Source organism: Rhizopus delemar, genomic scaffold (assembly GCF_000149305.1).
Source record: "Rhizopus delemar RA 99-880 supercont3.5 genomic scaffold, whole genome shotgun sequence".
Classification (NCBI taxonomy): Eukaryota; Fungi; Mucoromycota; class Mucoromycetes; order Mucorales; family Rhizopodaceae; genus Rhizopus; species Rhizopus delemar.
The window spans coordinates 1,356,353-1,383,805 of NW_027137831.1; the positions used below are offsets into that span (position 1 = coordinate 1,356,353).

The window sequence follows — 27,453 nt, forward strand, 5'->3', positions numbered from 1 at the left end:
ATATTTATATATTTACACAGTAGATGATGATGAGAACGATAAGAATAATACTTTTGTAAGATGAAAAGGCTGTGTATTTATATTTTTAAAAAAAAATGATAGGAAAAAAAATGACTCATTGTTTACAATAAGTTTAGTATCCATATTTTATAAAATAACTTTCTTGACTTTCTATTTACTTTATCAATTCCTAATATCATCCCTTTACATACCGTATTTCAGACAAACGGCGAATTCAAAAAAAGTAGCCCTGTTCACAATTTTATTTTGGCTATAGTGATGAAAACAACAAATAGTGAGAAGCAACATTCAAATCACATTTAATTTACTTTACTTAAGGCCTTATTTCTTTTCAAATCATCCTTTATTTAAATAACTCATGCAAGAAAATGACGAAAGTAACACAGCATAAACCTTGTATTTCATTATCTTTTTAGGTAACGTATAAAAAATTTATTTAAGCAGTTATCAAAGGGATAAGCTCCTTTCAGGAAATAATAAAGCAATCAAATGATTACTTTTCATAGTAATTAGCTTTAATAAAGATAGTTTAGTACTTTTAAGCTTTTCCCATGGATATTTTTACTCCCCTTTTTTCTCTTGTTAAAATCATATGTCAATCAAATCTTTTTGCATACTGTGTTACACATGGCTGTGAAATTTCTCTCCTTTATTCATTTTATAAGAAACGATAGTAATGACCACTTTTACAAAAAGAGTTCTATGAGTAAGTTAAAGCTTCAGCGAATTTTTTTCTTTTGGTTTACAATTTTTATTAAATAAAAAAAAAGTGAGGGAGGAACAACAATACAATGACACCAAATTAATTTTCGGGCAAAGAAACTTTTTGAAGATAATTTTATGCTTACAACAAAATAAAGTTCCTCTTTTTCTCATCCATCATCTCATTAAAAAACCATATCTACTCGAATCTCCATAGACTGCACACGACCTTTAGTTATGTCTGAAGATGAAGCAAAAGAAAGTAAAGTATGAGAGGTTTTATCTTCTTAGAACACATTACACGATTAGAGAAATCGCAGAAATTATTGGATTGAACAAGTCCACTGAGCAAGACATAAGAGCCAAGATTGATAACTATGGCAGTCCTTTGTCTCACAAGCAAACAGGTCGTCCACTGAAGATAAATGAAAGAACTGAAAGGCACTGGAAGAGGATAATTAGAGAGGATCCTTTTACCTTTTATAAAGAAATAAATATGGAATTAGCAAAGCCAGATGTTTTTGTTTGTATAGAAACTCTTCGATTGTATGTCGATCGACTTGCCTTCAAATCGTACAGAGCAGCTCACAAGCCTAGATTAACTGCAAGACATCGCAAAAGTAGGCTTCACTGGGCAAAGGAACACATCAATTGGATCAAAGACCAATGGAGAAACGTTGTTTGGTTTGATGAATCACGCTTTTGTATGAAATACAGTAAACGCGGTAAAAGAGTGCTCGGGAAGGAAGGAGGTTGTTATAATGAAAAAAAAATGTAGTATCTGCAGTCAAGTGGGATGGCGGTGGTGCTATGGCTTGGGTTGTTTTTGGAGGAGAAGTTTTGGATCTTTAGAAATGATTGAAACCGGTTCTGTAGACGAAGAAACATACATCCATATTTTGGCCAATAGGTCCCATCCTTGGATTTCAAATGTCACAGTGCATCAGGAGAAGTGATTTTATCTCCCAAGAGGATGGTGCTTTCTGTTATACATGTAGTTATGCTCGCTGGTGGAAGGAGACCCACCAAATCGGGGGTTTTGAGTACTGGCCTGCTCAAAGCCCTGATTTGAACCTCATAAAGCATGTTTGGAATGTTTTTGAAAGACAAATTGAGAGAAAAAAATTGTCCATCAAAAAATTGGAGTAATGGAAGGTAGCTCTGCAAGGAGAGTGGGCCAACCGGTTGGTTTAAAGCATGAAGAGGTGATGTGAAGCAGTTTCTAAAGCTAAAGGCGGTACATCAGGATACTGAAAATTATTTTATGGATATGCTTTTAAAATAAGCACCTGAACCTTTCTTTTTTCAAAACTTGAAATCCCAAGCCTAGATTCACATGTATTCATTGGTCTTGAATTTACATACCATATTTTTTTCAAAATTTTGTCCGGAAATTGATTTGGTGTGATTGTAAAACCAGAAAACATATTATGGCATTGCAAGAGGTGGACATATGTGAAGCAAATTAAAAAGAAGAACTTATATATGATAATAGCAGCTCATTGTATGGCAGATTGTAAGTTTTCATGAATGCGTTAACTGACTATGTTTGTTCACTTTTTTTTGAAAAAAAAAAAAAAAAAAAAAAAAAAAAATCCTCCAGGGCTATTTCTTCCATAAATTATAATGTTGGTTTATCTGAAGTTTATGAACTTACACCTACAATTTTAGATGATCAAGAATATAGTAAAATTAGAGTGGTGAATGGTATAGTAAAACCAGGGATTTTTAAATACTATATCTTTGTTAATTTTTGGTATTTACTGATTTAGAAATTGAAGAAAAATCAACTATATTATCCACCTATTGCAACTACACCTAGTCAACTGCACCTAAATACATTCCTTTGCAGTATGGCAGACACAGTTATCAATGTCAAACAGGTGCCAGGGAAAAAGAGTAAAATTGGGTTTATAGTGAATAATGTGTCTCCTTTGTTTAAAGATCTCTTCCCTGCGAATGGTGTGCTGTCGTACAAATAGTCAGTAAGCTCTCTTGAACATTAACAGACTATGTGAGAGGGAAAAAACTAAAGAAACTATATTGAATACTATTAAAGAGAAAAAATTTCGATCTTACCAACTAATAATACCTGTAAAAGGATTCAAACTGACTTTGTTTTGGTCGCAAATGGCCAAGAAGTTGGTTGTGGTGAGATACAATTTCCAGGCACCACCACTCAATTAGTAGAGGAAGATCGGGCTAGAACAGCTGAAATATTTAAAAGACAACTGTATGTTCGTATTAGGAAGAGCAAGGACCCAGAAGAATTTGTTACTTTTGGTATGGTATTTAGCGGATTCAATATTGAACTCTACGTTATGGCTTTTGACTTCGAAAATACTTCTCTTTATCAATTCTATGAAATTGAAAAATTAAAACTTCCTAGCTCACCTGAATTATATACCAATATCGAAGAAACCATCGAAAATCTTGCAAGTTTCAAAGTAAAGTGTTCAATTTATATAGGGCAAGAAATGTACGACTAATTGTAATTATTTAACACATCGTCGCTAAACTTCCATAGTTTCAAGATTGGCTGAAGACGCAGATGTACCAAAACCTTACATTTACCATGATTATATCCACTTGTTTAAGCCATCCATTGCCTTTAAAAATGATTCATATTGTCACAATATGAATATGCTTTTATACAGATGATAGAATTAAACATAAAAAAAAAACTTATGAGAAATTATCTCAAAATATCTTCTATTCGCCTTAAATAAACATTTCTTTCGACCCTATTCAAACAAGCAGCCCGCCTCGAATTATCGAGGAGTACAGTGAAGCAAAAGACCGCCAAGGCTGGCTAAAATTTACTGCGACAGAAAAATGGGTATAAAGTAGTCTAAACTCTGTCAGAGAAAGAGAAATGGCTCTAGGGCGATTGACACAACAGAGTCAAATACGGGAGTTGGCAGGCGAAGCAAGTATTGTCTGCAATTTATCAGTAGATACACTTGATGAACATGAAATGTCAGGCTGTCATCTCATCCTGAATAATGACGCTCTTTATAAGCCTTTTGCCGTTCAAAATCTAATCGAAAGTCGCAGATACTCGCCTTTTCTGAGCCCAATTGAATTGTTTTGGTCAAAAGTGAAGGTGGAAGAGAGACAGCCTCACTCCAGTTGATAATATCATTGAATTGGCGAGGCAACTGGTCTTTTGTTTTGGCCAATTTGGCTTAAGCCATCCGATAATTTCTCTAATTCAAAACGATAATCATTTAGACACTAACTGATCATTGGATTTTGCATTGCGACAATAGAGGAATTGACTTGGCTTCTGACCATGTGGGACAAAGACTTTTGGCCTTTATTTTTCGCTAACCGACAAAATCCACTGGCTGCACTGTACTAGGTGAAAGAAAGACAAGAGGGCAAAGTCCCCCCTAGCAAAGTGATCAAATTCTTTTTACTGGATTGATCTCTTGTCTGGTGACACTAGTTCTAATCTTCATGATCGTTTTCTGTTTGTTTGTTCGTGGGGTTTAAACCCTGTTATTCAACATGTTTCTTGGGATGGCCAGCTAAAAATGCGGCATCCGAATAAAATCCTCAGACAATGGGAAAGAAATAGAAAGCAATCGGTTTCGACCCAATTATTGTGGCTTTTCATTTTTGCACTAATAGACGGACTTTTGATGCTGGGACTGAAAAAATTCAAAATTTTTAACAAAAAATAACAAAGGAACTTTTTTTTTTTCCAAGTTCAAAAAAAAAAAAATAAAACAGTGAGTTACTTGCACAGACACACACAGAAAAAGACCTATTCAACGTATGCACTCACAACGAATTAAAAAAAATAGTCATGCCACCAAAGAAGGCTGCTAAAGAAGAAAAGGCATTGCTCGGTCGTCCTTCCAATAACTTGAAGATTGGTGTTGTTGGTCTTCCTAACGTCGGTAAATCTACCTTCTTTAACGCCCTTACCAACGCCTCTGCTGCTGCTGAAAACTATCCTTTCTGTACTATTGGTAAGTGACCAATAAAAAAATAAAAGCAAAAGAAAGCATCGTGACCCATTTCCGTCGATAGACCCCGAAGAATCTCGTGTGGCTGTTCCTGATCCCCGTTTCGATTGGTTGTGTCAACATTACAAGCCTGCAAAGGAAATTCCTGCTTTTGTAAGTGTACACGATGAGAATGTGAAGAGGGAGAAACTGACAGATATTTTCAGTTGACTGTGATTGATATCGCCGGTCTTGTCAAGGGTGCTGCCTCAGGTGCTGGTTTGGGTAACGCTTTCTTGTCTCACATCAGAGCTGTAGATGCTATTTTCCACGTCGTCCGTGCTTTTGATGAAGCCGATGTCATTCACGTCGAAGGAGAATTGGACCCTCTTCGTGATATGGAAATCATTCGTGAAGAATTGCGTTTGAAGGATGAAGAATTCCTTGTCAAGCAAGCTACGGAATTGAACAATGCCGTTCGTCGTCTTGGTCACGGTGGTAACGCGGCTGATAAGGCCAAGAAGGAAGAGGCCGTGACGGTCAACAAGGTGCTCGAATGGGTCCAACAAGGAAAGGACGTTCGTCACGGTGAATGGAGCAACAAGGAAATTGAACACATCAATGGTCTTCACTTGATCACCGCCAAGCCTGTGATCTACCTTGCCAACTTGAGTGAAAAGGATTTCATTCGCAAGAAGAACAAGTGGCTTCCCAAGATCAAGGCCTGGATTGATGAAAACTCTGCTGGTGACATGATGATTCCTTACTCTGGTGCTTATGAATACCGTCTTACGCTTGCCACTCCCGAAGAAAAGGAAAGTATTCAAAAAGAACTCAACGCACCCTCTGTTTTACCCAAGATCATTGTGAATGGTTATGCCGCTCTTCAATTGATCTACTTCTTCACTGGCGGTCCTGACGAAGTCAGAGCTTGGACTATTCGTAAATACACCAAGGCTCCTCAAGCTGCTGGTGTCATTCACACTGACTTTGAACGTGGTTTCATTATGGCTGAAGTTATGAAATATGACGCTCTCAAGGAACTGGGATCTGACTCGGCTGTGAAGGCAGCAGGCAAATACATGCAAAAGGGTAAGGATTATGTCGTTGAAGATGGTGATATCATTTACTTCAAGTTCAATGTTACTGCACCCGCCAAGAAGAAATAGATTCTTTCATCTACACACTATACATAACCTTTCGAATCCCTCTATTTTTTTTTTGTTAAATAAATCCATCTTGTTCCTACTTCTTTTTGACTTCATGTATTCAATAGGCTTTATTAATCGTTAGTATTTTTGAAACAGATTCAAGCATAAAGAGAAGGAGATCTGTCTAATGATGTATGAAAAATTCACTTCAAATTTTGATACAACGACAATATTACTGATAAGCTTGATATTGACAGTAGGGATAATGAAGAAATAGGATACAGGCGTGTTGATTCCAACGACAATCCAAGAGGAAAAAAAAGGGGGATGCAATTGATGGATAAAGTCTTTGATATGTTTCATGAAGTGTCAAGTATAAAAAAAAAGGGGAGAGGTGTGTATAAGACATGAAAGGAAACAGAAAGACAATCCAACTTTGCTCAGACCCAGGCAGATGTGTATCGTGTACTTGTCAAACTCTTTCATTTTGGACACAAGAAGCATTGACGTCTGTGGCAAATATATTCCCAAAATCTGCCTGTCTGGAAACAAAAGAGGCTAGACAAAAAGAATGAGAAGAGATGACCAGTGTGGACTTCATCAGATGAACAAGTGGCAAGACATAAAAAATCAAAAGCAATAATAGGATTGGCCAATCCAATGACGACACTGATATTTTAATGCTTTTAAGAAGGAATCACTTTTGCCACAATCTGTTTATTTTTATTTTTTTGGTTTCATCCAAGCTTCTCGGGCATTTTTCTATATAAAGTGATGGCATAGAATCTATTTTAGATTGGAGATTGTAGTCACTACTGTCAACATACACGGGCAAGAACATTACGGTTGAAACAAACCATGTCTGGTTCGAATGAAACCATGCTATTGCAAATTAATTCTATATTAAAGCTTTGAAGTCCATCATTATTGTAGACAGACGACAATGGATTCATAAATTCTGTGAGTGTCAAAGGAGCCAAACAAATACCAGATGAAAAGGGGGGGGCCTATTGTTTAAACTACACACAAGTGTGTAAAGACTAAGAGAGAGAAAGATCAACCATTTCTCTCATCGTCGCCATTCAAGTTTTTCATTCAATAAAATAATAATAAAATATTGTCTCCAGTCGGCACGAAACCTTCACATATCAACTTAATGACGAAGAAAGTCTCGCTTCTATCCCTTTCGGGGATATAGGGAAGACATCATTCTTGAATGCGTAGAAATCATAGATCTCTGGCAACAAAACACCGGGGCCATAAATGACAAGGCGTTTCATCGTGGCTGCATTCTTACTTTTTTGATTAAAGAAACAAAAGAGTGCACACTGAAAGCCTCTTTTTATACTTTTCGAAATCAGAAAAAAAAAAAATTTTTTTCCACAAATTTTGTGGTCACGTTTAAAAGTCCTTCCCGAGCAATAAAACCTTTTTTTTTTATATATCATTTATTAGTAATACTAGAGTTATTATGGACGTTGACGAATGACGAGTTCAAGGAACTAGAAAGAAGATGAATACATGGGATATGGGATGATGCTCTTTTCTCTCTCTCTCTTTTTACCTGTTCATAATTAATTTGAATCCAACCATCATTGTCTGTATCAAATTGTCTGAATGAGTCGGTCAGTGTCTTTACAGTCACACATGCTTGAACAAAATTATCAAAAGTAACATTTCCTTTCTGTGCTGAATGACCTATTGAAAGAGATGAATACCTCATTACACCACTTGTTGAAACCCATTACCGTATTTATCAAACTTTTGAATCAAAGTACTTATAAATCGATCCGATAAATTATAACCAAATGATTTTAATGCCATACTCATCTCTGATTGATCAATATTGCCTGAATTGTCACGATCAAATGTTTGAAAGCATCTCTTCCAATCTTCAATGTATCTCCATAATCCAGCGAATTCATTAAAATCGATCGTGCCACTGTTATCTAGCAACATGAAATAAATCAATTTCCTTTTCTTGTTTGTATCTTCTTCTTACCTTTGTCAAACATATTGACCATCGTACGAACCGTTTCAATATTAAATGGACTCCAATCGCCATTGACTAAAGCGCGTTGTAATTCATCCACCGATAACTGTCCTGAATGATCTGAATCAACCGCTGTAAACCAACCCCATAATTGTGCATCCGCACCGGGTGGACAACCAGGTGGTCCAGGTGGTCTGCCTAAAAGTACACATGAGTGTCTGGTTCTCTCTCTCTCTCTCTCTCTCTCTTTATCTCTATGGAACACTTGCCATAATTTTGTTGAGGTGGATAACCTCCTTGATTCATTTGAGGTGGAGGAGGTCTACCATAACTTCCATAGCCTTGTTGTTGTTGTTGTTGAGGTGTACCAGGTGGTGGTGGACGATGTTGAGCAGAAGGAGAATAGCCTTGATATCCACCTTGTTGGTATGGATAGCCTTGGTTATTATTATATCCATACGACATTTTATAAAAAAAATTAAAGAAAAAAAAGAAAACCAAGAAATAGAACAACCAGATTTGAACGTGTAAAAATAAAATCTGGGCTGACCAATGATGTAACTGGATTACTGCGGCATTAGTAAATTTCTATTTTTAGTTGCATTGCGCCTCATGCATTTCATAACCTTGTAAACTAACAAATGGTACGCATAGTGATTCATGTTCATATAGCAAGTGAGGGGACTTTCTTTTTTTCTGGTCACTAACCGTGTGCCATTCATCATTAGATTCTGAATTCTTTTAAAAGACAGTACCTGATTCAAGTTCAATCCTCTTTTATGACAATGTTATATTTTAATGGCTATTCATTGAAACCAAAAAAAGAATTTTATTCTGTCCAGCCTTGATGATCAATAGCTTGTCTAGCTCATGATTGAAAACAGGCAAGGAAGACAGTTTGGAGACTTTAGCAATCATGGCTGAAAGTTTAAAAAAACAAAAAGACACTTGTTGAAGCATTAAACCTAGAGTAATTTTTTATTATAGCATCAAGTCTTTCATTGACATGTTATGAACCATATTGAAATCTAATACTTTAAATATCCTATAAAGGAAATAGAGTCAAATCAACCTAGCAAATACACAAAGATCAGACAAGCCAATTAAAGATTGAAATGCCAGTTTAAAAATCATGAGTAACGTCCAGTATCTATTGATAATCAACTGTTGGCAGACTCAATATTCAAGTGAAATGCTTTACTTCACTCTTTTTTAACTCAATTCATTTTATTTCCTTTGAGTCATCATTTTGTGGGTAAGCTAAACAGGAGATTTTGAAAGGTCGAAGTGAATTATATCAAAAAGCTTACAACTGTGGAGAGAGAACGCGGTGAAGAAAACATTGATGTCCTGTTTAATTTGGTTAGAAAAGAAGCATATAACTCTGTAAGTCATCATTCTCTGGTTTATAAATTAGAATGAGTTCATATTCATCTTTTCTTAAAACGCCCATGTTTTTTTTTTTTTTTTTTTTGTTTCAAAAGTATAGGATCAAAGTTTTATTTTGATTGGCTGAAATTGTGACACTCTTTTAGATATGATCAGTCACAAAGAAGAAAAAAAAATTTTTCTATCCTATTTTTCATATAAATAGGAAATTACCGGCTTTTCCTTTTTTTTTTTTTTCTTTATAGCAACAGGGAAGATCCGCACTTGACGCCAACTACACATACAAGAATGCTTGTCATTCAATCCCCAAAGCGTTAGGGAAGGTCTCCAGACTAGTTTGGGATTCTTTGGGATCCCTGTATCTGTAAATGGATACTTTAATAGCACTATCCTTGTATAGTGTTGCATTCCTCATTACTTTATATATTACAAAGTTTCGAGTAGTAAAGTAAAGGGATGATGTCTCACTGGTCATAGCAAAAAGTTATTGCGGATACTACCTTGTCGTAGTTAACAGAATGGAGACTACTCTCCCAAGTTGCTACCTTATTTTTTATATACAAATGAAAATGAAAAAGTACCCATTTATTCATTCAATAATTGAGATAATCTATCTTTGGATAGGATAAATGGAGTCCAAGTTAATTTTGTTGGATTGACTTGAACATAACCTTTTTGGTCTACATGATTTAAATGATCTTCAATGGTCTTTGGGTCGATTAGGATGGAGTAAGTGTTGGTGACAGGATCATGGTTTAACATTTGATTGGTCTCTAATGTGGAAATAATATCATCGGGTGTTAAGCCTGTATGATTTGATATGTCTATTGCGATATTAAGATCATGCGTGAGGTTATGACGTGCTTTACCTTCTATGCTAATAGGTCCTTTTTGAAGTTTTAGTTCTTTAAATACAGCCGTCTTCCAGTAGCTTCGATAACTTAATAAACCCAAATCAGACAAGGGTCTTTCAGGTGTGCCTGCCTTGTGTTCTTTTTTAGACAACAAGTAGCCTACATGGATAGATTAGCATAGAGTACTTGTGATGGCAACCTTGTACGTTACTGAAATCGATCAAAAACTGTCCATAGCCTTTTCTTTGATAGATTGGCATGGTTAGAATACAAGAGACGTTGTAATTCATGGCTGATCTCTTTTCTTTTGAAAAATAGCCAATGAAATGGTATCCATGTTCATCCACTTCGGTCATGATATAAAACAAGAAGGGTTCAACGTCATAATAAAGCGTTTTATGATCCAAAAACATCTTTGCCATTAAACATAAATTTTGACAATAAATCTTGTTCTTTCTTCCATCGACTTCAAAGATGGATATCTTGTTTTCACGATACACTTCATTTCCTGGTGGGTATCTGACTGTGCATTTCTTTTGGTGTCGTTTTGTGATGAAGCTACTCCTCATGTACTTCATACAGTATTCACAGATATAAAGTATATCATTCTGATTGTATTCTTCTGGATAAGGTGCAATGTACCACGTATCAATTAAATAATTTCCAAATGAAATCTTTGAAATCTTTGAAAGCTCTTGTTGAGTGGATATAGTCTAAACATTAAAAAAAAAAGATCAATAAACCCCCATAAAAAGGTTCCCCATCCGTTTACCTTTTCTGGTAATAATAACGCCTTTTCAAATTTCTCTTTATCCTCCTCACTGGGTATGCCTCGTTGGATATCAGCTTCTGCCACACTTAGCTTAAGTCCAAAAGTTTTGTAATACAATTCGTCATCTTGATCTCTCGCTGCCTTTGATTTCCTTTCTTTTTTTAATTTGGGACTGAGTGTCAATCGTAATTTTACTTTTATTTCATCTTGTTGTTTTGTAGGAGAATAAGGGGGTGATGGCATACTTGAACACTGATCACAGTACCAGTCACCTAATAGGTGGTTGAGCGAAATGCTTTCAAAACGAAATCTGTTCTACCTTCAGGTATATGTTCTAATGATGGATTACAACAAAATGTGTGGTATCCTCTATCACAATAATTACAGATCACGATCTTATCCTACAGAAAAGTGAGAAAGAATAAAGGAAATGGGCTTCTTACTTCATCTGTTTTTGATAGACAAACCAAACAACTTTTACAGTCAATACACTGCCAATCGTAACTCTGTACTATCTTTGCTGCTGCTTCATTTAATTCGGAACAAAAGGCATGTGCTATGTTTATTATGAATACAACAACAGGGACATATTTTATGATTACCGACCATGACGTTGACAATCACGACACGTCAACATGGCTTGCTTTTTACCCTCTTTGTCAAAATCAAATAGTCCATTACAACAATAACATACACTTAATATTTGTTTCTTTATAAACTATCAATTTCAATCATCCACAGTTTTATCTATCCTCTTACATTCACTGACTTTCTTAACCGTGTATTTTTAATGAACTTTTTATATGCCATGATTTAAAGAGAAAAAAAAGAAAAAAAAAAAAAAAAAAAAAAAAAAAAAGAGAGAGAAAAAGAATGGACCCTTCAAGGTACGTTTGATTTTTTTTTTTTTTTTTTCAAACGCGTCTACTGATTTCTGGTTTGCGAACCGGGGTTTTATTTACGCGCAATCTTCAGTCACGCAAACTGGGTAAAAAGGTAAAGGAATACTTTATCAACAAACCAAAAGTGGCAAAAAGAAAGCAATAAAATAAACCGATTGATTTCATTAGGCTATTGATGAATACATAAAAAAGGAGACACGCTGTATTTAACAATGTCGTGTGTTATCAGTCAACTAGAAAGAACAGAACGCTTGTATCTTCCCCTTTAACAAAGCAGTAAAAAGCATGAATCCTGCTATAGTATGTCTCTCTCTTTTTTTTAAGAAAGAAGAGAGTAAGTCAGTTTTACAGAAAAAAAGGAATCTAAAGCATTGTGTGATAGATAACAAAGTGTGATTGAAGTAACCATCCATGTCTTCGCGTAACGGTGAAGCAAACACTGAGGTGAGATGAGCCCTACTGAGAAAAACAAAAGAGGGTCGGAAAAAATAAGAAACGGAACGTACATTCCGTGACTGCAGGGCTTTTCTTTTGGTCTGAGCTAATCCACACCTTATGCATCAGTAGGGTCTCTCTTTTTTTTTACTGGATCGGCTGTTCAGCTGACAAAACCCATCCGACTTGAAGTTCCCCACGCTGTATCAGCCGCTTTCTTTAGTACAAATCTAAAAAATGAATATAAAAAGGAAATGGATGAACGTGATGTCACTCTAGAATAAAAAGATACATTGTGGTTTTGACTCTCGAGTTTTGAAATAATTCGGCATTTTTTTTTTTTTTTTTTAAAAAAAAAGAAAAAATAATAATAAAAAAAAGGATATTATTCATCAATCGAATAAGTTTTCTTGACCCAATCTGACGTATTTCTCTCTCTCTTCAGTATCTACATGACTCGCAATGCATCAACAAGTGAAATGAAAAAAAAAGGTACAATTAAAAAAGACCTTAAACAAGGGAAAATGTTTGTTGGGTATTTTTAGAACATGAAGAACAAGGAATAAACCAGGTCGTTTTTGTATGCATCAGAAACACTTTATTTTGTAACAAGTAATCCCGAATGTACGGACGAGTGTTTGTTTGCAGGAGATAAAACTGCATGAATCTAGTAACCAACTTGCTTTTGAGATAAACAAAGAGAGAGAAAGATGGGGGGGGGGAACGGATATAAAATGAAGTTTAAAAAAAGCTCACAAAAGACCAGTTATGGCCTAAACATTTCTTATCTGTTCGTAATTTACCTGTCATTTTTTCTATTTGGATAACAATAACAAATACATCTATAAATACATAGCTTTCTCCTTCTTTCTTTTCTCTCTCTCTTTCTCTCTCTTTAAAGATGATGCGATTACCTTCTTTAATGTACTATACAAAGCTGATGGCAAAAGATGAAGAAGCCAATGGCCTTTTATCAGAATTTAGTGAATATAAAGACCAGAAAGAATTTTCCGGTAGAACAGATGGTGGTTATGATAGCATAGCATCGCCTACAAGTGAGACAACTGCGATCAATGATGACTCTATCTGGGATGAATTGGTATCCATCTTGCATTACAGTATTCCTCTCATCATCACTTTTCTCGTCGGGCTTGGCAATCGTGTGTGGGATGTTTGGTTCTTGGGAAAGGCTGGTTCTCGAGGTTTTTATTAAAAAAGAGAAAGGTGAATGACATGCTAAGGTAGACCTGTTTATAGATATGGCAGTAGCAAGCCTCGGTTATTTATTTGCGACTGTGGCGGGGGTTTCTATGGGTACGGGTATTTTGACAGGTAAGATGCAGATAGAAAAGGGGGGTTGTTGAGCAATAACGCGTTTCATTAGCCATCGATACATTAGTAGCCCAAGCTTTTACTGGAGCAAAAAACCCTCATACGGTTGGAGTTATCTTTCAAAGGGGATTAGCAGTTATGTTTGTTTTTGGCACTTTGATTTCAATTGTCTGGTAAGCAAAAACATTGACACAAGACCATTTTGAGATAATTGAAACGTATTTCAGGGTCAATGCTGAATTCATCTTGGTTTCCATGGGCCAAGATCCAGAACTGGCCAGCATGGCACAAACTTACATTATTTTTTCAATTCCTTATCTATTCCTATCTTATGCGAATACAACTATAAGAAAATTCTTACAATCCATTGGTAATAGTCGTATACGAATACATAATCATAACCTAAATTTTGTATTTAGGTGAAGTGAAGATCACAATGTATATCGTTTTCATCCTATTCCCTATCAATATTGTATCTAATCACTTCTTTCTTATTTATTTAAATCTGTCTTATATCGGTGCTGCCCTTCATGTATCCTTCATATCATTCTTATTTCTCTTGTCTTATATTATTTATTTAACTTATTTCTCGCAAGCTTTAAAATCCTTTTGGCCTGGGCTTACAAAAGAAGCCTTTGATGGTTGGAGCGAATTCTTAAAATTAGGTAAAACATACAAATAACAACGATAAAAACAAAGAATTCATTGTTTTTCTTAAAAAGGCATTCCCGGCATGCTGAGTGTTTCCACAGATTGGGCGTTTGAAGTGTGTGCTCTTTTGACAGGTGTGCTCGGTCAAACAAGTTTGGCTGCACAGTCGGTTGTTCTCACCATCAATACATTATTGTTGATGATCCCTGCGTAAATAGATATGCACAAAAAACAAACCTTTTTTTTAAAAAATCATTTTCTAGTGGATTTTCTACAGGTATGGCTGTACGACTAGGACATCTTTTGGGTGCCAATGAACCAAGAAAAGCTAAATTATGCGTCATTCTATCCACATGCTCCGGGGCCATCTTTACTTTATTCAACGCCATTTTGCTTTATGTCTATCGAGAGACAATTGCAAATCACTTTACTACGGATTCGGATGTCATTGAGGCCATTGTACAGCTGCTGACGGTTGCTTGTTTATGCCACTTTATTATGGTAACACAGTGACAAGGTTTTAAATTTGATGTCATTTTTTTCTCACCTACACTCTAGGGATTTGGAATCGTTCTTTCCTGTACATTAAACGCATTAGGTAAACAAACAATCGTCGCTGGCCTCAATCTTGTTTCATATTATTTGATTGGCTTGCCTTCTGGTCTTTATTTAACCTATCAATGTCAGTGGGGACTTGAGGGCATTTGGTCTGGAGTTGCTATTAGTGGCATCATAAAATCAGTGTGTGAATTGATCGTTATCTTTCACATAATCGACTGGGATCATGAATGCAAACTAGCAGCCAATCGTGTTAATAATCAAGAATATACTTTAGTTGCTTAAAGCTTTTTATCCTTTTATATCTTTGTTTTAAAAATCGTTAAATTGTGTTTATGTGGGTAAAGACGAGAGGTGGTTTTTGTAGCTTATTACTACAGGAAAACTGCAAAGAGAAAACTGAATTCGAATCGATAAAAATTTCAATTAGATATGAAGATCAAACCCTTCTAATAGCATACCTTCCTACCTTGCTTGTCGTTTTTGTCAAGGATATGCTTTAAATCCCCTTTGATGGTCACTTGTAAGCTTTGAAAGGGGAGGAAAGTATTGGACGGTAAGGAAATAAATTAAAAAAAAAGAAAGCGTTGTACAGATTTATATGAAGAACTGCTTTTGATAATTCTTGATTTCAGTTTACGAAACGAATGAACAATACAAAAACCCCAGGTGGTAAGAACAAAGAATGAGATCGTCATATTTTTATTCAAGAAACTTTCAAATTACAGCTACTTTGGCAAGTACAGTTAAATAGCTATTCAAATACAATATTAAAGGATTCCGTCCGCAAAGCAGACCGAGTTGCACTTGCAAGATGCATTAAAAAACTCAGATAATAAACGGTTCTTCCTTTTATTTAAAAAAGGAGAGGAGGATAGCATGCGCTGGAGGTGGCTGAATTTGCTCCATGCTGATTACATAAAGCAGTTGTAAACAAGGGTTCTGCCTAGGCTAGCTTCATTTTTAAGCATAAGCAAGAAGAAAAAAGAAAGGTCTTCTCAGTACCAGTATCTCGCAGTCGATCTCCGCGACACACAATAATTGCTCTCGTGATTGTAGCGCTTTCTTGCTCACGACCTATTTCAAACGCGCAAGTGAGAAAGATAAAGAAATCTAAAATCATAAAGGAAAAGGGTTTACAAGTAGGAAATGACAAGGACGATTGTATAGAATGAATCCCAATTCGATCCACTCTTTCTTTTATAATTTGGAAATTGGGAATATGAGAAGAGTGCAATTTAAAAAGTTTTCCCTTATGGAAAAAAATGGCACGTTCAACAAGAAAGAAAGGCAACTGTGCCCTTTGGGAAGAGGGAAACAAAGAAATAAAGAGGAAAAGAACGTGTATTTAGGCCTAGTTTGTGTGTCTTGTTGTACACCCATAATATACGGTGTGTTACTCAAAATCTTTATTGTGTAAATTTCACCTTATTTTTATTATTACTATTTGTGTCTCGAACATCCTTTTTTCCTTTCTTTCACTTTTTGATCCCATTCCTCTCTTTAATACCCTCTTTTTCTCTCCTTTATGCTATTCTGTTTATGTCAAAAAGGAAAATAAATCTATATTTCATTCGTTTTCTATTAGTTGTTCTTGTTGCATTCGCGTGCATTCAACTTGCTGAAGCTCATGTCAAACGGGATGCCGACGTTTCTTTGGATACAAAAGCAAAAGTAAGACATTGTTCTTTTCGCTTCTAAAAGAAAGAATCAAAACGAAAATTGATTGTAATTAAATAAACTTTTTTTTTTATTTTTATTTTTCAGGAACAAGCGTCGGCTGAATTATCTACCGCCAAAAAAAAGACAACAACGACTGCAAAAGACAAAAAGTCAACTGAAGCTGAAAAGGCTACGGCTACAGAAAAGTCAACAAGCAAAAAAAAGTCGACCACTACTAAAAAATTAACGAGTACTCATAAAACCACAACTGAAAAGTCCACAACTACTCATAAGACTACCACAGAGAAATCGACGAGCACTCACAAGTCTACAGCAACCGAAAAGTCAACAGGCAAGCATAAAGTTTCTACGACTACTGAAAAGCCCACCAGTACTCACAAGACAAAGACCGAGAAGTCTACCAATACTCATAAGACTACGAGTAAGAAATCTTCGACCACTGAAAAGCCTACCAGTACGCACAAGACAACCACTGAGAAATCTACTAGTTCACACAAGACTACAACGGAAAAGTCTACGACTACTGAAAAGCCCACCAGTACTCACAAGACAATGAGCAAGGAATCCTCGACCACTGAAAAGCCTACCAGTTCACACAAGACAACGACAGAAAAGTCTACTAGTACTCACAAGACAACCACTGAGAAATCTACTAGTTCACACAAGACAACAACGGAAAAGTCTACGACTACTGAAAAGCCCACCAGTACTCACAAGACAATGAGCAAGGAATCCTCGACCACTGAAAAGCCTACCAGTACTCACAAGACAATGAGCAAGGAATCCTCGACCACTGAAAAGCCTACCAGTACTCACAAGACAATGAGCAAGGAATCCTCGACCACTGAAAAGCCTACCAGTTCACACAAGACAACGACAGAAAAGTCTACTAGTACTCACAAGACAACCACTGAGAAATCTACTAGTTCACACAAGACAACAACGGAAAAGTCTACGACTACTGAAAAGCCCACCAGTACTCACAAGACAATGAGCAAGGAATCCTCGACCACTGAAAAGCCTACCAGTACTCACAAGACAACCACTGAGAAGCCTACGACAACCGAAAAGTCTACCAGTTCACACAAGACAACGACAGAGAAGTCTACTAGTGCTAACAAGACAAAAACTGAGAAGTCTGCGACTACTGAGAAGCCCACAAGCACTGAAAAGTCTACGGTTACTGAGAAGTCTATCGGTACTCACAAGATAACGACAGAAAAGCCTACGACAACCGAAAAGTCTACCAGTGCTCACAAGACTACGATTGAAAAGTCTGCAACTACTGAGAAGCCCACAAGCACTGAAAAGTCTACGGTTACTGAGAAGTCTATCGGTACTCACAAGATAACGACAGAAAAGCCTACGACTACTGAGAAGCCTACGACAACTGGCAGAAGTAGTAAAGACCGTTCACCAACCACTATTTATAATGTAAGTACAAAGACAAATTTAGTGAACAGTCCATTAAAATAATTATTTTTCAGGAAACAGCGACTAGTAAGGAGGGTGCTACAGTAACCACTTCTCACAAAAAGACACCAACTACTAGCAGCGATGAGCCTACCAAAACTCCTAGCACTCATAAAGAAACGTACACTACCAATAGCGAGAAACATACAATATCTAGCTCTCACGAAGCAACAGTTACATCTAGTATAAAAGAGTCCACAACCACCGAAACTCATAAGACGATCACAGCATCTATAGAAGAGCCTACAACAATTCCTCACAAAGAAACCAGTACAGCTAGCAGCAAACTGTCTACCAAAACAACTTCTAAAGAGACAACAGCATCGTCTGAAGGACCTACGAGAACTTCTCATAAAGAAACAGCTACTAGTGTTGAAAGCCCTACTTTTACATCTGACAGAGGAATTCCTTCAAGCACAAAATCAAATAAAACGACAATTAAAACTACAGTTACCACAACAGATAATTCAATTACTAATACAGAAGAGCCAACCAAAACTAAAAGCTCTACTGATAGCAGTACAACAAGCATTACTAGTAGTGATTCAACAACGACTGAAACTGAAACAAACTCCACAACATTAAATGATGAAAAACCAACTAAAGCATCCGATACTACCAAACCTACCTCTACTAACAGCAGTAGTGATGGCAGCAATACAACAGACCACAGTAATTCGAATGACAAGACTACAACAGAAGTTTCTACAAAAACGAGCGCTTCTGATACTGAAAATCCTACATCAGCGATTACATCTGATGTAGATTCAACAGAAACAGCCACAGACAGTGCTACTGTTGCCACTAGTACTGGTAGAGCAATTGTTCCTATTCCGACCCCCACCGATGACAAACCCACTTCTACTGCATCTAGCAATAAGCCGACAGCTACAGGTGACTCTAGTACTAGCGCCAGTAGCACAACAGATGAAACCATGACTGCTACATCTGATGCTACAATCACCTCAACGGATGATGCTAGTACTAGTATCGGTGATAGTAAAACAATTAAATCTACTTTAACTTCTTCCGATGGAGCACCAACTTCCACTACATTTAAGCCTAGCAGCACAACTGGTGACAACAAGACAGATAGTCTTACCTCGATTAATTCTGACAAGGAGCCTACGCCTACAAATACGGCTAGTTCCGATGAAACTACATCAACCGCTACCGATAGTGCCAGTAGCACTGCTGACAGCAAGACAAAAGAGCCTGTTCCTACATCTTCTGGTGATGGTCCTACCTCGACTAATACTGACAAGGAGCCTACGCCTACAAATACGGCTAGTTCCGATGAAACTACATCAACCGCTGCCGATAGTGCCAGTAGCACTGCTGACAGCAAGACAAAAGAGCCTGTTCCTACATCTTCTGGTGATGGTCCTACCTCGACTAATACTGACAAGGAGCCTACGCCTACAAATACGGCTAGTTCCGATGAAACTACATCAACTATCACAACCAGTAGTGACACAAAAGGAGCTACATCTAATTCCACAAATGACAGCACTTCGTTAACAAAGACTGATGGTCCGACGACCGTAGCAACAACTTCTGAAGCTACCCCAACAACTGAGAGTTCAACTATCAGCTCTAGCCCAAGTAATGAATCTGCCAAAGCAACAGATACTCAAATATCATCTACAGATCAAGAAACTAGCACAGCCAATCAAACGCCTGCTACTATAACAGAAACAAGCGCGACAGAAACTCATACGAGCCCTTCTGCTAATGGTTCTGCAACGGCAACGGCAACGGCAACAGTAACAGATGGTGAGACAACAACAAGTAGCACTAAGAAATCTACTGATAGCATTACAAGCCTTACCGAGACACCAACGAATAAAGCTACTGCTACTGCTACTGCTACTGATACCTCACATCATTCTACAACAGAAACACCTTCTACTTCAACTACACCTACTACAACCACCACCACCACAACAACTACAACTACTACTACGACCACTACAACTACAACTACGACAACATCTTCTTCGTCTACTACTACTACTGTCTTTGTGCCCACATCAACTTACCATTATCAAACTCTTTCATGGCTAAGTGGATTCACTTATTCTGTTCCTACAACAACTAGCTCATCCTCCGCTTCTTCTTCCTCATCTACATCATCCACCGAAACAGCAGCAGCTACCTCTTCTTCTACAGCCTCTACTGATGAAAGCATTCCTGAATACATTGCACCTAATGTGGACGCTATTATTCCAAGTAAGTTACCTAAAAAAAACCATGATTTACATAGTACTAACACCTTTTATTTTTACTAGAAACAAGTACATATGTAACAATGAAGTTTACGCAACTCTCCTATCCTCAAATGGTTCAAGATGCTGTATTAACTGCTGAATTTGTACAAGCATTACCAGTATATATAAGTAACTCATTGAATATTACAGCTGACGATGTGATTGTAATTACCATCACAAGCGCTCCTTCTTCTGCCAAGAAAAAGCGAGATACAAACACTAGCGACTCTGGAATCGTTGTATCAATGGCTATTCCTGCAGATAAAGTGACTGAACTCCAGAATTTGATAGAGAATAGGACATCAGCGCTGTATTCAACATCCAATGGTCAATTAGCTACTTTGCTCGATTCGTCTTATTTTGTGAGTGCTGCTTCTACTTCTAATGTCTCTAGTCAACAGAGTATGAATGATCCCAACGGTTCAACTAGTAACAGTACTAACAGTGGCACAAAATCGAATGGAGGCTTATCAAAGGGTGCATTGATTGGTATTTGTGTCTCTATAGGTGTAGTCGTGTATGCAGCAGCTACTGTAGTGTTTTACAAGGTCTATCAAAGACGAAAGCGTGCAAAAGAACAAGAAGCATTGGCAGATCATCAATTGTTTGCACAAAGTATATCTGAACCTATTATGCAAGACAATTCATTTGGATGGACAAATCCTCACATGATTTCACAGCCACCGCACCTCGTATCAACGCACCCTATGTATGATCGTGGTAATCAATGGTAAAAAGGAAATAGAGAGGTTACCCTTTTATTAGAGTGCCTTCCTTTTTCATCTATTAAATTTTTTTATTGAAATGTAACTTTTTATTTTTTATTTTTTAATCTTCATCTTCTTCTGTACCAAAATAACGATCTATTATAAAGTAAGACACAAAAATTCATATAAAACCCCCCTTTTTTTTCTTTTTTTTTTTTTTTTTTTACCTCCAAAGTTTCCAATGCCTGGTTCAATCCAAAGCTTCTCTTTATTAAGACCCGGATCTATCATAGATGTAACAATCTTTACACGAGGAAAAGCATTGCTAATCACCGTCAGTCCGATTTGTGCTGCAAGAAAAGATACAAAGATGATTCGATCCTATAATTGGGTACATATTAATAAACGAAAAGACTGAATGGCATTTATTTACCTCTGGTACTTCATGGTCCAGCAAGACACGGATGGCCATGAGTGCAGCAGCTCCTGTACCTACCATAGCATCCATCAAGACAATATTGTAGTCGCATACATCTTTGGGTAGTTTGCAGTAGTGAAGTTCCGGGTCCCCAGTATTTGGATCTGTCTGAATCAACAATTTACCAATTGTCGCATCACTAAATACACGTTTTAAACCAGCTTCCATGGTTCCACCAGCGCGTAAAATAGAAACACCGCAGATCTACTTGCAAGATTAGCATTGAATAATATGACAAGGATAGTAGTAGAAACCTTTTGACTGTATTTTAACCCTTGATAGATTTCATTAATAGGTGTAGTTACTGTTAAGGGCACAGAAGGAAGCAAATTAATTGCACTATACAAAATTTTGTTTTGTTAGTTTTAAATATAAATTGTTTAATTAATATTATTTTACTATTCCATTAATAACACAGCCAGTCGATCAGCATAAAATACAAATTCATCTCTTTCTGTTTTACAATCTCTTAAAATGGTATGAATACCCTTTATCTGGTTTGTTCCAGGTAGCACATGGACGTTGCTTGGTATCTCTTCATTTACTGGTGTATCTAACAAACCAAAGCGAAAATTAATGACGTTTTCATTTAATTGCGTCTGAATATGCTTCGTCATTAAATCAATGGCAATCACATTTTCTAGACCTCTTGGAATAATCTATTATAAAACACATTAGTTATAATCTATATATGTATTTGTATAATGTTAGTGTATGAAGATACCATATCAGCAAATTTCATGGTAGGTCTAACATAGTTATCATAAGAAGGTTTAACATATCTCGTATATTGCTATGTGATGTAAGTATACAAATAAACATATACAAGTAACCTTACATCTAAAATGCCTTCAACATCACGTCCTCTATAAAGAGTATCTCTTTGTAATCTTCTTGCTAATTGAATATCTGCATCGGTGTCCACAAATACCTAGGTTAAAGATGAATTTCTGTACGACACATTATGCAAAAAGTGTGTACCTTCACATCCATCATGTCTCTAATCCTTTTATCATACAAAGCAAAAATACCTTCAAATATAATCACATTGGCTCCATAAATGGTCGTTGTCTTTTCTTCTCTTGCGTGAGTAGAAAAGTTATAGATTGGTACAGTTACTGATTTTCTAATCATACGATCAATTTCCCACTTCTATTACTAAATAATGAATTTTTACCCTTCTTTTAATTTTTTTAAAGTATCAAATAATAAGTCATAATCAAAAGCAGAAGGATGATCAAAATCAAAGCGACTAATTATAACACATAAATAACGCTTCTCGTATTTTTTATATATTTTACCTTTGGTGAGCCAATTTGCTTTGTTCGGGTGTTAAGATGTTGTAAAATGAATCCATAGATAAAATTACAACCCAAGGTACACTAAGATTTTTCAAGACACGTCTACACAGAAAAAATCATTTATTCATTTTTTTTTTCTTTTCTCTTGTCTTTATTCTTACTCTGCAACACTTGTCTTTCCACTTGCACTACCGCCTTTTAAGTAATATGAGTACATAATAATAAATACTGCTGTTTAAAATAGAAACCTGCGATGCCAATCAAGTAAGGATCAGCAATTGATCCATCAGGACTAAATATCTGATTTTAGATCTAGTTTTTTTTTTTTGTCTATATGATGGGTAGTGGAAAACTTACTGGTACCAAGGCCTATCATTGACAAGAGAAAAAGTTATTTTAGTTTTCTTGGGCTTCTTCAACACAAATTACCTTCTTCCTTGTGAACGTAAATGCAAGGTTTTCTTATTACTGCCACTCATTAAAACCAAAAAACACCGAAGAAGAAAAAAAATGAAAAGTTTTTTTTTTCTGAATTAAACTTTTATTTTTCCGATATCTTCCCCTTTTCGTTGTACACATCCTCTATAAACAGAACGAAAACAACAGATACAAAGTGAAAGAAGCATTGTGAGCATGAACATTGAGGGAAAACATGTGCTCATAAAGATATTTTGCCATAATTTATAAAATAAAAGTACATACTTTCTCATTTCAACTCTACCTTAATTAGATATAAAAAACAAATAAAAAAAAATAAGTAAAAAAAAAAAAAAAAAAAAAAAAAAAGCTTGAACATCTCGTAGGTACTTTTTACAATTTTGACTTAATTGCCTTGGTTACCGTTGAAAGGGAGACAATCCTTTTTTCTATCCCCGACTTCAAATTTCTTTAAAAAGGGGGAAGGGGAAGGGGAAGGGGAAAGGGTGGCAACTCCAATCTACTCACGTGTATATTATTGTTTATTCATTATACTTGAAACGTGGTGAACATTTAAATGACTAATAAATGAAACATTTGATTACTCAAGTAATCAAAGACCAATAACAAACCAGTTTCTAAGATTTAAAGTCGCCATACCCAAACACTTGCAAACGAACTTGATTCATGAAATGACCTAAGATTCTCATGGTTCTATCATATACAAACCTATAAACCAATTGTGTATTGTTTAGGTCATATCATTCTGTAAAACAATTCATAAAGACATAAAGCTGAATACATAATGAAGTGTTTAGGTAAATAACGTTTATTAATGCACGAGTTAGAATTTATTCAGCCGTTAAATACATCTCTGATCTTTTTTATCTTTTTGGATTAAAATAAAGCAATACAGTCTTTCCATACCAAAAGTGACAAGAAAATTAAACTTGCGACAACTTGGTATAGAAAGAAAGTATGACCTGAACTATGTGTAAAATAAGATACAAATAAGGAAATCAAATAGGTTGTTGTGCGTCGTGGCGTGCATCCAAAAAGAGCAAAAAGCGAAATACAAACAGTGTGTCATTTAATTATTTCTCTCTTTTTTTTTTTTTCTTTCTTTCTTTCTTTCTTTTCTCTCTCTTTATTTTTCTTAGAAAAATGGTGTGTTTGGGGCCAAGGAAAAAAGAAAAAAAAGCAAATGGCACAGAAGAAAGAGGCATCAAAAAGACATCAAAACTAAAAAGTCCTAAAGCTATCAATAGCTCTGTTGCCTCTAAAAAGACTACACCTCGGTCTTCTATTGATAGCCACTTACCAAAGCCTGCCAACCCACGTGCTTCTATCTTGTCCACAACGAAAAAATCACCACCCCCTTCAAGGCCGACAAGTGTTGCTTCTACTGTCAAGACCAAAACCACTCGACCTAGTTTGGCAAGCAGTATGAGGGCAACCGCAGCAACAGCAGTAAAGGCAACAGCTGCTACAGCTGCAAGGGCAACAGCAAAAGGAACAACAAAGACATCAAAAACAGCAACAGCAACAACAAAAGCAGCAACCACAGCATCAAAGGCAACAACAAAAGAGACCACAGCAACGGCAGCAGCAGCAGCAACAAAAAGATTTCCTATCAGTGAAATGAAAGAAGAAGTTAAAGGTCTGAAAGCCAAGGTAAAGAGAGCAAAGCTTTTTTTTTTTGCACTAATTCCAAGCTAACATATGAAACTACAGAATGAAGAAAACTTAAAGCTCATTGCTGACCAACAAGCGGAACTTGAACGTTTGAAAAGACAACTTCAAGAACAGCAAGAACATGAAGTGAAGCAAGAAGAATTGACTTTAAAAGAAAGAGAAATAGAAGAACTCAAGAATAAGCAACAAGAACTATCATTACGAGAAAAGGAAGTTGAAGAGCTTAGATCCAGATTAGAACAACTCAATACAGCGCCTCCTTCTATTGTTGTGCAATCTGATAAAGAGGAAGAACTGGCTGAAAAACAAAGATTATTGGAACAAAAGGAAGCAGAATTGGAAGAACAAAGACGCTTGATTGATGAAAAAGCACCTGAAGTTGATCAAGTTGTTCTTCAACTGGAAGAATTAAAGTCACAGGCAAGTTGTTTGTTTACGTCATATACAAGATAATAACAAAACGAAATAGAACTTGGATGCGGTTCATCAGTTGGCAAATAAAGAAAAAGAATTAGAAGAGCTCCGCTCTCTAATTAAGGACAATCAAGCTGTAGAAAAGGAAGAAGACAAAGAAGAGGCGCTCAGAAAAATAGAAGATTTAAATAAGCAATTGGAGGTAAATGATAAAACAACAGCGAATATACAGTTTATGTAACACATCGACTTAGATACAAAAGAAGACACATGAAGAAAGTCTTCGCTTACATGAGCAAGCATTAGCAGAAAAAGATCAGCTTCTGAAGGAACAACAAGTGGCTATTCAGAGCTTAGAAGAAAACCACGAAGAAGAACTTCGTAAATTAAAGACTGCTCAAAGCTCTAGCATCTTGGCTCTCAAAAAGAAACATAAAGACGACAAATTAGAATTAGAAAGACAATTGGAAGAAACGAGAAAAGCAGCAGAAAAAAACCCTGCAGAGGAGGCCATTAACGACCATCTCGAAAAGATCCTCCAAGAATTTGAACAGCAAGAGCATACATTTGCAGTTCAAATCCAAGATCTTGAACAATCGCATCAAAGTGAACTTGATCATCTTCAAAACAATCAAAAGGATCAAATGAACCAATTGAAAAAGTCACAAGGACAAAACAGAGAAAGCTGGACTGAACGTTATTTACCTACTCAGGCTGTCTCTTGGCCAAAGCCCAACAACTTACCCAAGTTGCGTCCTACACCTAGTTTAGTTGAAAGTAAAAGTAAGACCTTATTGCGTGTCTTGGGTAATTTACCCGAATATCAAAAACCTGAGCCAATCTTGACCCCTTTGGATCCCAAAAAAGTACAAATTTACTATTCTTCTGTGAGCGCCAACTCTGTCGTAAGAAAATTTTTTTATGATTGTAAGGGGAAAATACTGATAGTTACTATTATAGATCAAGAGGAATCAAGAACAAATACAACAATTGCTTAAATCTAATGGCATTAAATTTAACTTAGTAGATGTTGCATCTAGTGAAAGTGCTAGACAATATGCCAAGAGAGCAAACAACAACGGTAGTACACAAGGAAGAATTAAGGAATTTCCTCAAATTTTTGTGGGAGGAGAATATCGTGGCGTAAATATTATACGATAAAGTTATAGTTTGTACTAATGCTCTATATTAGCAATTTAATGATCTAGTTGAAGCCATCGATAATGAGAAGTTAGATGAATTATTACGCCCTGCTAAAGAACGCCAGTTTACAGAAGAAGAAAAGGCAGCTATCAGAAAAGCTGAATTAAATGAAGAATTAAATCAAGAAAAGATGATGCTGCCACCTATACCAGCTACACTACCCAAGTTAAAGCCAGTCAATAAAGTCAAGCCAATGAAAGAATATGATGAAGATGAAGAATTATTGAAAATGATTGAACTTGAATTGAAAGAAGGCAAAGAGCTTGATCTCGATAACTTGTAATTTTACTTTTAATTTATTATAAAATCATTTTTCATTGTTTCTGTGAGATAAAAGAATTTTTTTTTATGAATGAGCATCACTACTGCTATTGTGCTAAAGATCACAGCTGGTTGTTGGATAGCATAATTTTTAAGTTTATTAAGGCAGCATGATGATCACAATTGTTGACAGGTCTGCTTTTCGTCGTTAACTGTGTAACCCGAGGTACAAAGTGTGTCTCCAAGCAAAATGTATATTCTGTATTACAAACTATTTTTGACTGAAATGAGACTCTGATATGATGCGTAATGTTATTTCCTTTAATCATCTTACAAAAATAAAATATAAAAATAGAAACATCAAGGGATTTCATGTGTTCATGTACATACAGTGCTTCCAACAAGCAAAATCACAGCCAATCAAAATGAATGTCGCTTGCCAATGAAAGATGATGTCGCGGGCAAGCCAAAACCTATGCTTTGGTCTAATCAAAATCAAATTTTGTATTTTCAGAAATATGGAAGTCGTATCTTTAGAAACAAAGTCGTTCTTGACATTCGAAAAATATAAATTGGAGAGAGATGCATTTTTTTTTCTCTCTCTTCATGTTTTGTTTTCAGTTCTTTACAAGTTACCATCAATACATTATTTTTATATGAAGACAGAAATGGAAATGACGTTGATGAGAATGATGGCCCTGAGTCCATATACATTGTCGATCAGAATGAGTTTATTGTTGAAGCTATTGCCACTCACACTGATTACTTGAAAAATGCAACCTTTGGCGAGTCTTCTCTTACTTGCCCAATGTCGGTAGAGGACTCAAAAGATGAA

The 27,453-nt window shown here is 36.1% G+C and overlaps 9 protein-coding genes across 9 annotated transcripts; 6 read left to right on the forward strand and 3 right to left on the reverse strand.

Moving 5' to 3' along the window:
• Positions 1–1,219: 1,219 nt before the first annotated feature.
• On the forward strand, positions 1,220–1,575 carry RO3G_07273 (uncharacterized protein; the record flags this gene model as incomplete). Its single annotated transcript, XM_067661863.1, has 2 exons — positions 1,220–1,448; positions 1,502–1,575. The coding sequence occupies 2 exons, from the start codon at positions 1,220–1,222 to the stop codon at positions 1,573–1,575; spliced, it is 303 nt and encodes a 100-aa protein (XP_067517964.1).
• A 1,071-nt stretch (positions 1,576–2,646) lies between these two features.
• Positions 2,647–3,240, forward strand: RO3G_07274 (uncharacterized protein; the record flags this gene model as incomplete). The annotated part of the gene is made up of 3 exons (XM_067661864.1): positions 2,647–2,708; positions 2,972–3,011; positions 3,193–3,240. The coding sequence occupies 3 exons, from the start codon at positions 2,647–2,649 to the stop codon at positions 3,238–3,240; spliced, it is 150 nt and encodes a 49-aa protein (XP_067517965.1).
• A 1,297-nt stretch (positions 3,241–4,537) lies between these two features.
• On the forward strand, positions 4,538–5,848 carry RO3G_07275 (GTP-binding protein YchF; the record flags this gene model as incomplete). The annotated part of the gene is made up of 3 exons (XM_067661865.1): positions 4,538–4,703; positions 4,765–4,853; positions 4,907–5,848. 3 exons carry the CDS (start codon positions 4,538–4,540, stop codon positions 5,846–5,848), a joined length of 1,197 nt encoding a protein of 398 aa, XP_067517966.1.
• A 1,451-nt stretch (positions 5,849–7,299) lies between these two features.
• Positions 7,300–8,288, reverse strand: RO3G_07276 (uncharacterized protein; the record flags this gene model as incomplete). The annotated part of the gene is made up of 5 exons (XM_067661866.1): positions 7,300–7,332; positions 7,395–7,528; positions 7,579–7,779; positions 7,833–8,021; positions 8,150–8,288. 5 exons carry the CDS (start codon positions 8,286–8,288, stop codon positions 7,300–7,302), a joined length of 696 nt encoding a protein of 231 aa, XP_067517967.1.
• A 1,509-nt stretch (positions 8,289–9,797) lies between these two features.
• RO3G_07277 (uncharacterized protein) lies at positions 9,798–11,447 on the reverse strand (the record flags this gene model as incomplete). The annotated part of the gene is made up of 7 exons (XM_067661867.1): positions 9,798–9,985; positions 10,082–10,225; positions 10,278–10,779; positions 10,839–11,110; positions 11,158–11,239; positions 11,282–11,394; positions 11,441–11,447. 7 exons carry the CDS (start codon positions 11,445–11,447, stop codon positions 9,798–9,800), a joined length of 1,308 nt encoding a protein of 435 aa, XP_067517968.1.
• Positions 11,448–13,076: 1,629 nt separating this feature from the next.
• Positions 13,077–15,001, forward strand: RO3G_07278 (uncharacterized protein; the record flags this gene model as incomplete). Its single annotated transcript, XM_067661868.1, has 8 exons — positions 13,077–13,377; positions 13,433–13,507; positions 13,560–13,680; positions 13,735–13,877; positions 14,104–14,172; positions 14,230–14,368; positions 14,422–14,659; positions 14,717–15,001. The coding sequence occupies 8 exons, from the start codon at positions 13,077–13,079 to the stop codon at positions 14,999–15,001; spliced, it is 1,371 nt and encodes a 456-aa protein (XP_067517969.1).
• Positions 15,002–16,258: 1,257 nt separating this feature from the next.
• RO3G_07279 (uncharacterized protein) lies at positions 16,259–20,876 on the forward strand (the record flags this gene model as incomplete). Its single annotated transcript, XM_067661869.1, has 4 exons — positions 16,259–16,390; positions 16,484–17,833; positions 17,887–20,104; positions 20,164–20,876. 4 exons carry the CDS (start codon positions 16,259–16,261, stop codon positions 20,874–20,876), a joined length of 4,413 nt encoding a protein of 1,470 aa, XP_067517970.1.
• Positions 20,877–21,184: 308 nt separating this feature from the next.
• Positions 21,185–23,004, reverse strand: RO3G_07280 (uncharacterized protein; the record flags this gene model as incomplete). Its single annotated transcript, XM_067661870.1, has 10 exons — positions 21,185–21,199; positions 21,283–21,466; positions 21,601–21,666; positions 21,727–21,986; positions 22,166–22,258; positions 22,309–22,453; positions 22,505–22,579; positions 22,629–22,730; positions 22,790–22,823; positions 22,986–23,004. 10 exons carry the CDS (start codon positions 23,002–23,004, stop codon positions 21,185–21,187), a joined length of 993 nt encoding a protein of 330 aa, XP_067517971.1.
• A 1,205-nt stretch (positions 23,005–24,209) lies between these two features.
• RO3G_07281 (uncharacterized protein) lies at positions 24,210–26,640 on the forward strand (the record flags this gene model as incomplete). Its single annotated transcript, XM_067661871.1, has 6 exons — positions 24,210–24,719; positions 24,780–25,167; positions 25,289–25,356; positions 25,409–26,059; positions 26,115–26,297; positions 26,347–26,640. 6 exons carry the CDS (start codon positions 24,210–24,212, stop codon positions 26,638–26,640), a joined length of 2,094 nt encoding a protein of 697 aa, XP_067517972.1.
• Positions 26,641–27,453: the final 813 nt, after the last annotated feature.